This window comes from Dunckerocampus dactyliophorus, chromosome 2, assembly GCF_027744805.1.
Source record: "Dunckerocampus dactyliophorus isolate RoL2022-P2 chromosome 2, RoL_Ddac_1.1, whole genome shotgun sequence".
Taxonomy (NCBI): domain Eukaryota; kingdom Metazoa; phylum Chordata; class Actinopteri; order Syngnathiformes; family Syngnathidae; genus Dunckerocampus; species Dunckerocampus dactyliophorus.
In genome coordinates this window covers 6,901,594-6,916,697 of record NC_072820.1, presented here as the reverse complement: position 1 = coordinate 6,916,697, position 15,104 = coordinate 6,901,594, and the positions used below count along the sequence as shown (strand labels likewise).

Here is a 15,104-nt window from a genome sequence, read left to right as displayed (position 1 = left end):
CTGTATTATTCATACTGTTTTAGTATTATTAACGTATTTGTAGTAAAAGGCATCAATAATGTATTACATTATAATGCTAAGTATGATTATTGGTACAATGTTATACACAGATATGGCTAATAATTATATTAGACATTTCTGAGACGTATTACTGTGTCAGTGTTACTGCACAGCAGATGCCGGAAGCCAAGATAATACCGGTGGAGTAAGAGTGGGTCACATTTAGACGAGGAAAAATACTTTTAGCGCTAAATTTTGATAAAAGTTGTCGATCCGAAATCCCGGACAGAACGATAGACACAGAACCACTCCTGGACGTTCCCTGACGGGGAGTACGTTGTTTTGTTATATACAACATCATCCTGTCAGTTTCACAGTTGTCACACTTGACATGATTTTTTAAGAATTCATTAGCTTTTTCTTTAAAAAAAATCACCAGAAAATCGACTTAATTTCTCTTAGAATTTAACATTGATGTGAAAATGTCAATCAGCCCATACATTTTACACGGCTCAAACAGCTGCTTTTCATTTGATATGTGTAAGACGCATGTGTCAAACTCAAGGCCAAATTTGGCCCGCCGTATCATTTTATGTGGCCCGCGAAAGCCTTGAAATAATGCATGTCAAAAGGACACTTATTTTAATATTATTTAAAAATATATATTTGTATATATATTGTAATTTTGTTATTAATATTAATTTTGTCTTTACTTTTTTAAGCTTTATTTTTCATTATTTTACTTTTCTACTATTGTAAAATTATATTTATACTATTGTATTTTTATATGTATGCTGTATGCTAATTTTTATATTTTTTTACTTAATATAAATATATTTAAATTAGTAAAAAAAATGTAATATATAAAAAAATATTTTTACAAAAATATGAAAAAATGTAGTATTTAAAACATATTTTTACAATAATTTACCGGTAATAAACATTTACCGCTACATTTACAATACATTAAAAAATATATTAAAGTGAAAACAAAATTAATATTACCAACAAAAACAGCTTTAAAAAATATATTTTTTAAAATCATGCATTTGTTATCAATATTGACAGAAAACCTTCCATTTTTTGTTGTCAAATCCAATTTAAAATGACTATTTTTTTTTATTAGTTATTAATGAAAAATTGATGTAATAATTAATTAACAAAATTCTAAAACAGAACTCTAAAAAAGTGGCCCTCTGAGGATAACCATAACTGGGATGTGGCCCACGGTGAAAATGAGTTTGACGCCCCTGGTGTAAGAAAATAAAGACGTTTGTCATTTTTGTATTTATTGATTTATTGTCTTTTTTGGGGGGGAGGGGGGGGTCGTGGACTAGTTACACAGTCGCTGGGTGCCACATGGAAGACAGAAAACAATGTTAACAACCGAGGTGGAAAAACTAATACCAGATAATCATGAATGTTACAAATAATGTTGAAAAGAAAGCACTTACGGAGTAGTAGTCCAAGTAATGACAACCTAAACAACACAATAAACATTAGTAGTCTTGGGAGTGAACAGGGGCGGTTGAATGTAAAAATAACATAAAAAAAGCACCTTGCTGTGCTTTATCAAGTAAAGGATGAATACGTGTGTATACTTACACCTGCTGACGCTAATTTTTCCCTTTGTGCACCGAATGCGGCTGATCCAGTTCTGCCACTTGCACGGAACATCCCTGGTCTCTCTTTCTTTTAGGATTATTGTTCCAGATTCTTTGATGTGGTAGTTTGCATACTCATCCAGGTCCACTTCACAAAAGGCTTCTGCGCAAAATTAACAAAAGGGGAGGATTTGTATTCGCTTCAGTCATAAGGAGCTAATTATCAATGACTAAACAAAGTTTTGTTTTTGTTTTTAAATGTGTCTTGTTTTTAATCTTCAACAGAACAGAAATGTAAAAGAGACGAAGAGCGGTGTTGCCTTACCTTTGCATGTTGGTACTTCTGACCACGTGCCATCGTTGTAGCACACCACGGTGTCAGGACCAACCCTTTTGTAAAAAGCGTTGCACGCGTATTTGATAAACATTGCACTCTTTCTCACGACATCGCCGTTTGAAATGTGTGGGTACGCTCCGCAGTTGGTGACTGAAATGTAGAAAAGATGTCATTTCAAATTAATAGAGGAGAAAATGTATGTTCAGTGGAACCTTGGTTAACATCATTAACCCGTTCCAGAAGGTCCGACTCTAACCGAAACTTACTCTTACCTAATAAATGCTTCCCGTAAGAAATAATGTCAATTCGATTAGCCCGTTCCAGAAATTCAAAAATAGCAACACAAAACATGATTTTATAGTTTTGTAATTATACTTATAGCCAAAGAAAGTTGCAAGTGCCAGCATTTGACAAAGAAAGCGACCCAAAAGTGACGTTAAATGTTCATTTATCCCTTTTATTCATAATTTATATGCATTTAGAATTGTTTTATGCATGTAAAACTATTATAAAAATATTCACAAAAACGTGTTTTATGATTTTTCAGACTTATGGTGTAACTGTGTTATTTAGCAAAAAAGTACAGCGTCAGCCACTGATGACATCGTAGATGACAGAATATTGTGTTCTACGGCTATACGAACATGGAACCTACCAAAAGAAAGATTAGACTTCCATCTTTCATCAGGAAAAAAGGTTTGTTTTCTACCTTTTTCCATTCTTTAGTAATAAGCAGTAGAACATAGGTAAGTTTCAGGAAAATATCAGTTTCTCACTAAAAGAGGGAGAAAACCAGCTTTTTGCAAAAAGATACATTTCAAGCATAACGTTCACTTTGCTTTTGTGACAGCTCAAATATCCAAACAACTATATACCACAACATTAACAACACAAAAAGGATTTTTTTTTAAACATTAAAATAACTATTTACAAACACAACACCATGAACTACAGTATTTACAGTTTTCACATTTGGAACTAGTGTGCACGCGTGCGTGTGTGTTTCTGTGCGTGTGCATGCGTTAAAATTCCCCTACAATGCCGAACCATGTGCACGCTACTCCTCCATGCTCTTCCACTTCCTCCTTGCTGTCCAGTGTGTTTTTACATGCAAATGATGTATGCCGGGCTCTTCTGCCAAAGTGACATCCATTAGTGTGCAGTTGCATCATCACCTCTTTTTTGCCTCTCGTGCAAAAAAACGTACAAGATGTATAAATACGTCTTTGGGATCGAGCGTTCGGGTTTATAAAAAGGTATAAATACATCTTTGGTATTGAATGAGTTAATGGACAATAAAAAAAAAAACTGCTATTGAAAATTTGTCATGCCACCCTTTTTTTCAGTCATATTATGAATAATGAAAAAAAATAAAAACATATTTCTGCATCTTGATGCATTTGGTACATCACCCATCTTCATCATTTTATATGGAAAAGTAGTAGTAGTAGTAGTAGTAGTAGTAGTAGTAAGTCCTCATGTCCACCACAGAGGACGTTGTGCTGTTTTTAGGATCTTCAAAATGACTACCGCATTTTCACTTAAAAGTCTTAAATTTTGTCCAAAATGGACGGGGGCGCCTTATAATGCGGCGTGCCTTATGTGTGCACCGAGTTCCAAAATCTGTAAGTGTTACTGTGTGACTTTGATGAGCGCTCCGCTTGACTGACTGGGAGCGTTTCCTGCCGACACGCTGCTTATATAGACGAGAGGCGGACGTGGCGGACGGACAGCATGCGGACGTTAAAGGGGGAAGGGTGCGCGTGAAAGAGGACGCTAAAGGCACGCCCCCAGTAGGTATATAGTGCCGGTATCTGAATTGTGCAAAACAACATCGTTTTGGCAAAGGCCCCCCAAACATGTCGAGTTACGCCACAATTTGTGAATGGATTGTGGCTGCTTGGGCTAACGTGTCTGCTTGCACCGCTGTTCGAGCGGGGACGACGGGGAACCTGACGTGTTTGATGGAGAACCTGCCCCGCTGTTCATGTCCGATACAGAAGATGAGGACTTTAATGGATTTGTGGATGAGGATTGATAAAAAAAAATAACGTGAGTACATTGTCAAATACTTAAATAACGTACAACCGGAGTCAGTTTGCTCCCGTTGCCTTTTTAAAAACACACGCTGACATGCATGCTAGCGTATGTTTTAAGCTAGCATATGTTTTACCATGTCTGCGCCCAATAATACGGTGCGCCTTATGTATGTGTTAAATACAGAAATAGCACCCGTAACTGAGACTGGTCGCGAACATCCGGTATATGTCACAAAAACCACCTTAAACTATTGATTCAACACTCAATTCCTACCTTGAAAAAACACGACTTCATAAATGTGAAATCCAAACACAGGCTGTTCGGTATGACAGTCATTTTGGGAAGACATATCTCGCGTGGGTAATGCGACAGTTGTAATTGTTCGCATCGTACCTTTCTAACCACATAAAAACCAAACAAATGAAACCATGTGCGATGAATGAGAAATGTTGCATCTGAGTGACTTTACCTTGTACCACCAGAGGTGTGCTCGTGCTGTCGGTCCTGTCAGAAGTTGTCGCAGATCCTTTATGGGAGGAAAAAGAAGATTCACGTTTTACACTTCCGACAACATAAAGAATACAGCAATCCCTCGTTTAACGCGGGTAATTGGTTCCAGACCAGATCGTGATAAGTGAATTTCCGCGAAGTAGAATTCCTTATTTATAAATTGAATATTTTCGCTTACAACCTTCCAAATACAGTTTTAAACATTATTAGAGCCCTCTAGACATAGAATAACACCCCTATAGTCACCTTTACACTCGTATTACCCAATGTAGTAAACATAATAACAGAAAATAAGCAATGTAAGACATTATAAACAAAAATGTGTGATGCTGTAAATGTCTTGCGGTGGTGTGGACAGGAAGTTCAGAGTTTACTTGGCGTGGGCTACAGTCGCAACAGTAGCCCATTTTAGGGATGATTGTGCCTGCTGTGAGAGAATTCAAACCTGCAATAAAAGCCTTTTGTTCGGCGAAGTCTCACCGAACATTACAGTCACATTACTAACACCTAGTGACCAGTGTCTTACATTTGTAGTTTAGATTATTTAGCCATTTTTATGGTTAAAAATGCTTACTTTTGGCATAAAATACGTAAAATGAGCTTAAATATGCCTTTTTTTGTAACTAATAATAGACCGTATTCAACCACAAAACAGCGAGATATATTAATGAATATATTTTTGAAAAACCGTGATAGAAATTCTAAGCGCAAAGTGGCGAAGGACGACTGTACTGGCAAAGCGCTATTGTTTTTCTTATATTCACTCCACACACACTGTACAGTCAAGAAAGAATGTCAGACTATAGTGTATGTGTCAATTATTTTTTTCACGCCTCCCTGATTTTGAATACTATTGAAAACCTGATAGTTTTTAATGTATCTGTATGTACCGTATGAGTGCTTCGTCTTTATTTTTCTCAAGCTGCTGCACCAGGGTAGTAGGGTTGTGAATGATAAACCAATGCGACCGGATATCCGGTTTGACAAGCGAGCAAAACGACTGCATCGGGAGCAGCCTCCTGGATCGATGAGAATCCATCCATCCATCTATCTTCTATGCCGCTTATCCTCACTCGGGTCGCGGGTATACTGGAGCCTATCCCAGCTGACTTCGGGCGAGAGGCGGGGTACACCCTGGACTCGTCACCAGTCAATCGCAGGGCACATATAGACAAACAACCATTCACATTCACACAATTTAGAGTCGCCAGTTAACCTAACATGCATGTTTTTGGAATGTGGGAGGAAACTGGAGTACCTGGAGAAAACCCACGCTCCCACGGGGAGACCCCAAATCCTTATAGACATGCACCGGGTATCGCAAGACTAGCAACCGTGGAACAAAGTCCAACATTCCACAATTGACATCCATTTACAGTCGACATCAACAAATGTAACCGTAGAATCGTATCGTTTGTGCACAGTACCAAATCCTATGGAATCGTTGTTTGAAAAAGATATATCGTTTTTACATTGTATCGTAACCCCCGTATCTAGATGTGTACCGAATGGTCTATCACAAAAAGATTTACATCCCGACCGGGGAGGCCTGACTCAGAGGGGTGGGCGAACTGATTCAAATACCTACCTCGTAGTATCGAAACCAAGCGCAGTATCTGTTTCGGATCGAAACTGGTATGGTGAGATGAGTATTTTTCAGCTCTTTTCATGTTCATTTTCACAACTATCTGTGTGCTTTGTTGTTGTTGTGTTGCTCATACTGTATTGTTACAGGAAACAAGCCGTTGGACGCAGAAGGGCTTTGGGGGCAAAAAGCCAAAGGATTTGAATGAGAGCAAGTAGTGCTTATTTGGTTTATTTTACATTTATTTATTGTTGTCTTATATTGTTGTATTAAATATTCTTAAAATGGGTCCATGAATGGACATAAACAGCAGTTTTACTGACAGCTAATGTCTCCCACCTGTTTCAGCGACTGTGGAGCCACCAGTATGAGTACCACGCCCACGTCCTCTGTCTGAAAGCAAAGAGAGAACATCCTTGTCATGAAATAGTGTGGATAATAAACATATACATACTGGAACATGCTAATAACCTACTTGCATCAACAGGTTTTGTCACCTTATCCAATGTGTCTCCATCATGCCCAACGTCTGGTACCTGTGATTTTGCTATAAAAAAAAAAAAGTACAAATATACGTGCATTGCATGTGTAAATGTGGATTATGAAGCTTTTTGACAAATGTGATAATAATGTCATGATTTAGACCAGTGGTTCTCAACGAGTAGGTCGAGGCCCAAAAGTGCGTCATGGATCCATTCTGGGTGGGTCGCAAACAGCGAGTCAAAAATGACATTTAAATATGAATATATAATCAAATGTCTTGACTTTTTTTAAATGATTTTGAAGTCAAATTTAGCAATATTTTAGCCATCTTCCTCTCTAGTATATATTCATTGCACAGTTGTTTTGTACTATTTTTAATTTTTTCATTTATGCATTAGGTTCTTCCTCATTCCCTTGACAAAGTGCACTCATAAATTCCTCTAAAATGGACTTTGGACATGTAATTATGTGTGCTGATGTTTCAAAAATGGCATAGGCGATTTAAAAACAACAAATACATATGCTTTGGCTTAAATCAAAAGCATAAAAAAAATAATACAACTGTAACAGTAGAAATCATTTAAATAAGTGGAAAACATTAAATCAAATAAATCAAATCGACTTCAATAAAAGTGGGTTGCGACTTAACGAGCATTGGAAAATGTGGGTCCGAGGTTGAGACCGTTGGAGAAGCCCTGCTTTAGACTGCAAACCAGTTCATCAACAGCACCTCTGTTGGTTGCCGCCAAGTAGTGCACTCTATTTTGAATCCTTATTAGAGAACTGCAAGTTGTGCAAAAAAGTGCTGACATAATAATCAGTAGGACTTTTTAGAGAAGGTCAAAGTTTAGAGAAGGTCAAATGAAGAGAGTGCATTTTAGCTTCATCCTGAAATTTCACCCAAAGGCCAAATATCCCTACGTTCCTGTGACTGGTGTACAGTAGCTCCACAGTCTGTTCTCTTACTGCAGTTTGGGGCTTCACTCCAGCCTCCAGCTAAACAAAAGATGGACTTCTTGGTGTCTGCTGGCTGGACACTGTATCCCTCTTCACATTCAAATTGGACCTCAGAGTCTGCTGCAAATATCTCCTGGTACTTCTGAAGAATGATGACAGCGTGGGGGATTTTAGGTGGCACCATACAAGCGTTCCCACTTCCTGTAAATAAGCAAATGAATAATTAACAACTGAGGTTGGAATACTGTTCCGATTTTTTATGAAGTGACTTACGCTCACAAACATGTAGGGAGGACCAGGCTCCATTTTTACATGTGACTGTTGCTTCCCACGTTTTGTGTTGGTAACCTTCATCACACTTTATCCGAAGTACCCATCCTTCCTGGTACCAGCCTTCACTACTTTCTGTGTATTTTGCATTGGGAATATCTGGTGGGAGGCAGCTGCTTTCATCTGAGGGGAAAAACAATAGGACAAGTTTTCAACAAGTGCATCGAATTTATGAATGACATTTTGTGGTGAAAAAACAGTCGAACAGAGCTGCCCTCTGAAGTGGTGAGCTCATGTACAAAGAACTTTTTTGAACTTTTTTGTTGGGACATTGCCAGCAAAAATAGAATCCAGGATCAGCGCTTCATCCAGTGGCTTCCTCCACACATCTTTCAAACCAGTGGCCCTCCTTATCCAGACTTTGGACATTGTTGTCCTCACTGGAATGTCCCTTCTTTTTGAGATGTAAATGAACTGCTGACTCTGGGCCTGTAGCAGCTGCTCTACTATGCTGTGCCATGCGTTTGTATAAGGGTTTGTTGGTCTCTCCAATGTAGGGGTCATTGCACTCCTCATTACACTGCACTGCATAAACAACATTACTGAGTTGGCTTCTTGGGATTTTGTCTTTGGGGTAAACCAGCTTTTGTCTGAGGGTGTCGGTGGGTTTGCATTTCACCAGAGACATAAACAGGGAGAATCCACGCTTGAAAAAAAAAAAAGACGAAGACGAAGCCTTCAACAAACAAGAAAAGCCCAGTTGCCTCAATTCAACCTTAATTCCGTATGTTGTCGTTTTATTGATTTGTCAATTGCAATGTACTGTATGCCCAATGCTTTGATTATTAATTACAGTTCAAATTGTAGAATAACCCCTAGGAAAGGTTGTATCGATAAATGGTTTTTAGACCGCATACTGCGTTGAATAACATGCATGGCACCAATTTGCTATTCTAAACACTCAACTTTGCACTTTAAACTTAACGTGGAATGTTCACGTGTGGCATAGCAAAGAAAAATCAATCATGATGTTGATGATCTGACTAAAACTATAATTGTCTGAATGTTTTACTAGCAATGGGTGTCTATATAAATATTTTGCTATATTGATGTCAGATGTGAAGAATTGGTATCTGGCCAATTTGGGGTCATCAAGGTGCTGTCCAATGAGGTAACGTTACTGCCAAAATCAGTTGCGCTGACCCTGGTCTTTACAGTGCAAACGAGATGTAACCACTTTTTTCCAAGCAGCAAGTTAAATAAGCAGGTTTGATGCAACACTCGTGCCTGTGAAGAGGGAGAAGCTACAAACTGGTAAGTCATTGAACACAACTGTTACTGTTAATCTCTTTCAAATGCCGACCCTTCCCCGAAAGTGTTGCAATTTAAGTGTTTTACTTACCAATACATCGTGGTGTGTGAGACCATGAGCCGTTCAGGCACAAGCTGGTGGCCCACCAACCCTCCACTGCTGGTTTCCACCCGTCGTTGCAAGCATATGCGAGGCTGCTTCCATGCAAATAGGTTTCCTGTTCAGGCACTAGAAAACCTCCATCCGTTTGGGGAGCAGAGCAGGACTCTGCCGCACTTTGGGCTGAAAGAGTCACAAAAGAAAGACAAGAGGCTGCACTCACTTCTATTGTTTACAAGCTATCAAAAATGGAGTTGACTTACCACGAAGAGCCGCGGGACACCACATTAGGATAAACACAAGACACCTGAGAGACATTTTGTCAGGAATTGTAATATTCTCTGACAAAACTGAACAAATCCTCTCAATCAGATCAGAACTAGTTAATAATTGTTAAGTACCCCCCCACACAAAAGCAAACACAGACATCCAATGCTTGGGACAGCATGCTGTTTGCTCTGAAGAGCCTTGTTGCGAAGTGTAAATAAGGTCATCTTCATACAGTCAAACTGCACATGTTGGAGTGGCCTATTTCGACTCACTAACACATTTTTAGACAGATTTGTGAACAATATCTGCGACATAGGAAAAGTTTTACATCTTTGAATCCAGCTCATGAAAGATGGGAGCAAAAACATTTTTGCGTTTATATTTTTGTTGTGTGGATGTCAGGGAGACTGCCCTTGAGTGGTTTAGTTCTTACTTGTCAGGGAGATGCCTTGATGTGGGACTTGGGGCCTTCACATCCACATCCCCCCTTGACTGTGGAGTCCCCCAGGGATCAATTCTGTGGCCCATCCTATTTGCTCTATCCCACTTATTACAATATTTAGAAACCATCGCATCTCCTATCACCTTTATGCAGATGACTGCCAGATTTACTTACCTCTTACTAATGACCATGTCCCCCTGACACCCCTTCTCGAGTGCTTAAGTGACGTCAAGGTCTGGCTGGCTCAACATTTTTTAAAAATCAATGAGGGGAAGACAGACGTTATCCTCCTGAATAACAGTGACGCCCTCATGGACTTGGGCCCCCACAAGAACCATGTCTGTCCCACGGCCACCAGCCTTGGCGTCATAATAGACAGTGATTTTAAACTTAATAAACAAATCAACACCGTTCTAATATGCCGTTTTTATCCAAAATGGACTGGTTAAGGTTAGAAAAGGCTCAAGAGATCAAGTCAGCAATAGTATGTAAGAGGAAATCTGACTCATTTACATCCTCATGCGTCTGGTGTATAGTTTTTTCTAGTACTGTCAAGAGATTTAAAAGATGGAAAACAGATAATTATAATCTGTAATTAATTGGTCTAATTAATCATCCTTTTTAATCTCACCTAAAAATTGCTGAGAAAAGCCCTCACCTCTAGGTATTTTGCACTTGAACAAATACAGTGCTAGCTATTTACATCCCGTTGTATCTGAGGCTAGTCCCAAGTGCTGCCTGCAACCTTCGAGTTTAGTTTAGCAAAGAGCCTTGCTTTGGCTCACTAAATTGCTAACGTCTTCGCTGCTAACGTTGGCTGCACTCACGACTGGGTGCTTTGCGTTGATGTGGTAGGCTAAACTTGAGCTGCTTAAGTGGTAAGCAAACTCCTTACCAAGAAGGCATATCACTCAAATGGTGCCTTTGGGGCAGTTTTGAAATGTCAATTTTCCATTCATTGGACTGACAACTCCTTATTTTCACATTTTCTCCTTGCTACTCACCTTGCCCTCACAAACACAATGACAGCCAATCAATGCACACTTCAGGGTGTGACTGACCATTGTTTTCCACCCCCAACAACTCAAGCACAAGAAGCCCAAGGCATAAAAACGGATGTTTATGACAGGGCAACTTGCATACAGAAACCGTCAAGTTAGAGATTAAAAATGAGATGAACAAGATTTAAAAAAAAAGCACTAAATATGACTGGATATTAATTAACTGCAATTAATGCTATAATTTGACACCAGAATGTAAGAGTGAAAAAACGGTCTGAATGTTTTGTACCCAGTTAGCAGAAACACTTAAGATCAATTGGCCTAATGGTAAAACGTCCATCACAATGTACAGTACATGTGGTGTCTTTAGGGTTAAATTACTTGTGGTGTTTCGACCTTGCTTGGAACCACTGCAACCTTGACCTTGAAAAGGATAGTTGGCTCACATGTTCAGGATTTTCCCGGCTGTTCCAAAGCCAGCTCGCTTATGTTGAAATAACAAACACAACCCGGTTGACGGTTGCAATAGAGCCAACAACATAATCAAATGATAATAGTAATAATAATTAAATAGATAAAATGGTGTTGTAACATGTTGCTCCTCTCATGTAAGGCAAAGCACAACCAGAATATTAAAAATATCATGAAATAAAAAAGCTCTTATATGGGATCTTACTAGATTGAAGCGAGCAAGTGTATAGTCTTAATAATCTTGAAAAACAAACACCCCTTTGAAGAAAAAAATGGTAATAAATTGGAAAGCTATCATAAATTTGGAAGATGAGAGATTGCATCACAGTAAATCACAGCAATCCAGCAGGCAAATGAGCACTATCGTGACAGTGAGCGTTATAGTGATGACATTCGAGCAGGGGTGGGCAAAAGTTTGCGGTCAAGGTTCACGTTTTCTTTTTAGAAAAGTGACAAGATGGGACGGTCCACTGAAAAATGAGCTCGCTAGCGTGACGTACAATACTGTACCGTAAAAGTGAAATTAGTCTCAGACCCCCTCATTAATGCTGTCAGCTCTTCAAGAGTGAAATTGTGGCTGCAGGGTCCCCTCATGTCTTCTTTATTTTGTATTTCTTTCTGACTGCTACATCAATGTCCGAGCTGTTTTAATGTATATTATTGTAATATCACCCGACCACTACCACAGACATCGTCATATTCATGTGACTATAACCGACCTGACACTTAGAATGACATTTTTATATTCATATAAACTCCCATGTTCGCCTGCCACCAGCAAGAACTGAAAGAATTACAATACAATTTTCAACCACACCCCTAAAATGAAGTCGTAGTGGAGAACGGGGTTAGTTGTCACGTTTTACTCTCGTGTGCAAGACCCAAAGTATTTTTCCTCAAAAGCAGGGAGGCCCAAAGTCAAAGTGCGGCCCAGGGGCCATGTGTGGCCTGCGGCACATTCAAAAAATAATGTATACCGACGTGAAATGAAATGTTCAAATAAATCCAATCAAATATTAATAAACAGAATATTTCTTGGAGCATAGAAAACCTGTTTATGACTTGCTACATACGTTTTTTGCCATTATTAGAGCCCTGAAGACATGAAATAACACCCCTTTAGTCACCTTTACACTCCTATCATTCTTTGTTTACACCACATTGTCAGGCTACGGGATCACTGCAGGGACATAAGAGACTTTAAGAATAGCATGATAGCGAATTAACTAGTTAACGTCCAATTTATTTAATCTAAACTTAAGAAAGCGTTTCAAACGGAGTGGGGAAGAAGGACGAAGAAGAAGCCAAAAACTTACCACCTCCACACGCAATAGAAGGAGAACCTTTTTTCAATCTATCATGTCGGACATGCCACGGCTGACTCCATGCAGTGTTAAGGTAATGTAATCTAAGCTAAAGTATTATGTATTTACTCTTCATGCTCTGGGATTGGTCAGTCACACACAGCGACCGCCCCCCTCCTAGACAGACTTGCTACAGCCAACTTGCTTCGTTACGTACGTGATGCATTTGGCAAGACAGAGCTGTAAACTGCATGTGTTGCGTCGGTCACTGCCTGTGTTTTGGTTGGTTTTTTTTTCGTCTTCTTCTAATTTGGCTGGTGATATAAAGTCAGTTAGAAAACTTTGCTTGTAGTACTGAACGCGGTGCCTTCGAGAAAACTACAGTGAACAAGACTGACAGATTATTTTCCTGTTTGCCAACACTAGATGTTTGCATGAATCACCAACTTCACACAGATCCATCCATCCATTTTGTTCTCCTCATTACAGTCACGGGGGTATGCTGGAGCCTATCCCAGCTGACTTCGGGCAACAGGCGGGGTAGCCAATTGCAGGGCACATATAGACAAACAACCTTTCACACTCACATTCATAACTATGGACAATTTAGAGTCACCCATTATCCTAACATGCATCTTTTCGGAATGTGGGAGGAAACCAGAGTACCTGGAGAAAACCTACACACGGGGGAGAACATGCAAACTCCACACAGAAATGCTCAACGGAGATTCGAACCCAGGTCTTCCCGATCTCCTGTGACTGTGTGGCCAACATGCTAACCACTACGCCACCGTGCGGTCCCTTAAAAAAACAAACAACAAAAAAAACAACCCCCCAAAAAAACAGCTGAAATGAAAAAAAAAGTTGCAATTTTACGAGAATAAACTAATATTATGAAGATTTTTTTTTAACAATATAAGAGAGAAACAAAATAAAATAAAAGGTGTAATTTTGGGAGAAAAAAATTCAAGGGAAAAGTAATATTATAGGAATAAATTCAAAATATTACGAGAAGAAAATTTACAAGAAGAAACCAGCAAAGGCTGTGGGCGGGTCATTCTGCCAGGATGACTAGTCCATACATGATTACACGATTCCTGCTTGCAGTGGCTATGTAGTTATGGAAGCTTGGGAGACCGGAAGAAATGCCACGGACAGGAAGTAACATCAGTATCACGTCACCATGCGCATACTTGCCGCGAAAGTCTAACACAATGAAGTCCATATCGAAGCTTCTGAGAGAAGCGGCAAACAGGCTGGATGAACTGGACACTTCGTCGCCAAGACAGTCAGTTGCGGCTCCGAGAGATCCAGTTGATGGTAAGTAGTTTTCATTTCCTTTGACAATCCAGACAGTGAACTGCGAGCGGGGCTTTTTTCTAACATACCGTAAATTGATGTGATTACAGCTGAAATGTTTCCTTGTTTGGAAACACGTGCATGAAGAAAACAAAGTTTGTGTGGCGTGATCTACGAGATACGCCCAAATATAGATTTTATCGTGATAAACTTTGTTGAAGCGACAACTCAGAATAAGAACTGTTTTGCACTCCAGTGCTAATGTATATATTTACATAATTGCAATGAGGAATGGAGTGAAATGAACCATCATTATCCCCACACAGGGAAATTTGCAAAGCAGCAAAGGGGAATAGCAGAAATAGAGCACTCAATGGAATTTTTTTTTTATAAAAAGGTCAATGCAGGCTATAACATGTACGTACAATATAAGAAAAATTAAAAAAGAACTATTTACACGGTAATTGTACGTTGATATTTTACATTGGAGAATTGCATTGTTCACAATAGTGAGTTTAATCGTCATGTTGACTGAGTGAAAAACTGCACAAAACCATGAACAGTTTCTCTGCTCTGCCTCAAATTGAGACATTCTAATGTTTCTTTAAAAAGCGTATACCACTAGAATCCTGTCGTAAAACTTTTTTTCCTTTTTTTCTCATAGCTGAGGTGACGAGCCTCTTCCTGCCGTATCGGAGCACATCAAAGTCTCTGACCCCACGTCACAGGCCAATACCTCGGAACTTTGAGGACAGAGGAATTGTTGCTCCATCATACTCAAACACCTTCTGCTGTCCGCCACCATGGCCCCAAATCGCTACCAGAAGCTGGAGCTGGTGAATGCAGGTTTGGGTGAGAAAAGAATTGCTTTTCAATGTAAGTCTATGCTGAGGTCAATGTTAATGCATACATAACACACTGCAATTTTGTTGGTCACGGGAGCAGCAGTTTGTGATGAGGCAGGGAGCAGAATTCTGGACATATTGTAGCTTATTGTCAGTTTAAGCTGTTATTCATGTGTTGGGTGGTGGAATGCCTGAAATGGCCTCCATTGATGTTAAAGACTGTTGCATACAGATGTCAGGGAGACAGTTGAACAGGTACAGGCATTATTTTTACA

General features: G+C 39.4%; 2 protein-coding genes across 8 annotated transcripts in view; one reads left to right on the top strand and one right to left on the bottom strand.

Annotated features, from left to right (window-relative positions):
• Positions 1 to 1,257: 1,257 nt before the first annotated feature.
• LOC129168135 (complement factor H-like) lies at positions 1,258 to 9,623 on the bottom strand. The gene is made up of 11 exons (XM_054753054.1): positions 9,461 to 9,623; positions 9,189 to 9,380; positions 7,790 to 7,969; positions 7,526 to 7,717; positions 6,552 to 6,623; positions 6,416 to 6,469; positions 4,451 to 4,507; positions 1,930 to 2,091; positions 1,606 to 1,767; positions 1,455 to 1,480; positions 1,258 to 1,348 (listed from the first exon to the last, which is right to left on the bottom strand). The coding sequence occupies exons 1-11, from the start codon at positions 9,513 to 9,515 to the stop codon at positions 1,334 to 1,336; spliced, it is 1,167 nt and encodes a 388-aa protein (XP_054609029.1). The 5' UTR covers positions 9,516 to 9,623; the 3' UTR covers positions 1,258 to 1,333.
• The window catches only part of LOC129168143 (beta-1,3-galactosyltransferase 2), a 29,516-nt gene continuing 23,349 nt past the window's right edge, over positions 8,938 to 15,104 (top strand). For 2 of the 7 annotated variants that reach the window (XM_054753086.1, XM_054753068.1), the window contains exon 1: positions 8,975 to 14,860. The gene's annotated coding sequence lies outside the window, so the exon portion shown is untranslated. Of the gene's footprint in view, positions 15,085 to 15,104 lie in introns of all 7 variants that reach the window. The other 5 variants (XM_054753077.1, XM_054753111.1, XM_054753103.1 and 2 more) reach the window with 5 other exon arrangements.

Excerpts from the sequence above, each read along its gene's own strand:
- LOC129168135 (XM_054753054.1), bottom strand. The coding sequence starts at position 9,515 with ATGTCTCTCAGGTGTCTTGTGTTTATCCTAATGTGGTGTCCCGCGGCT. Across the intron at positions 6,624-7,525 it reads GAGTGAAGCCCCAAACTGCA|CAAAATCACAGGTACCAGAC; the intron begins GTAAGAGAACAG and ends TTTTTTTTATAG. Across the intron at positions 2,092-4,450 it reads CACACCTCTGGTGGTACAAG|TCACCAACTGCGGAGCGTAC; the intron begins GTAAAGTCACTC and ends TCTACATTTCAG.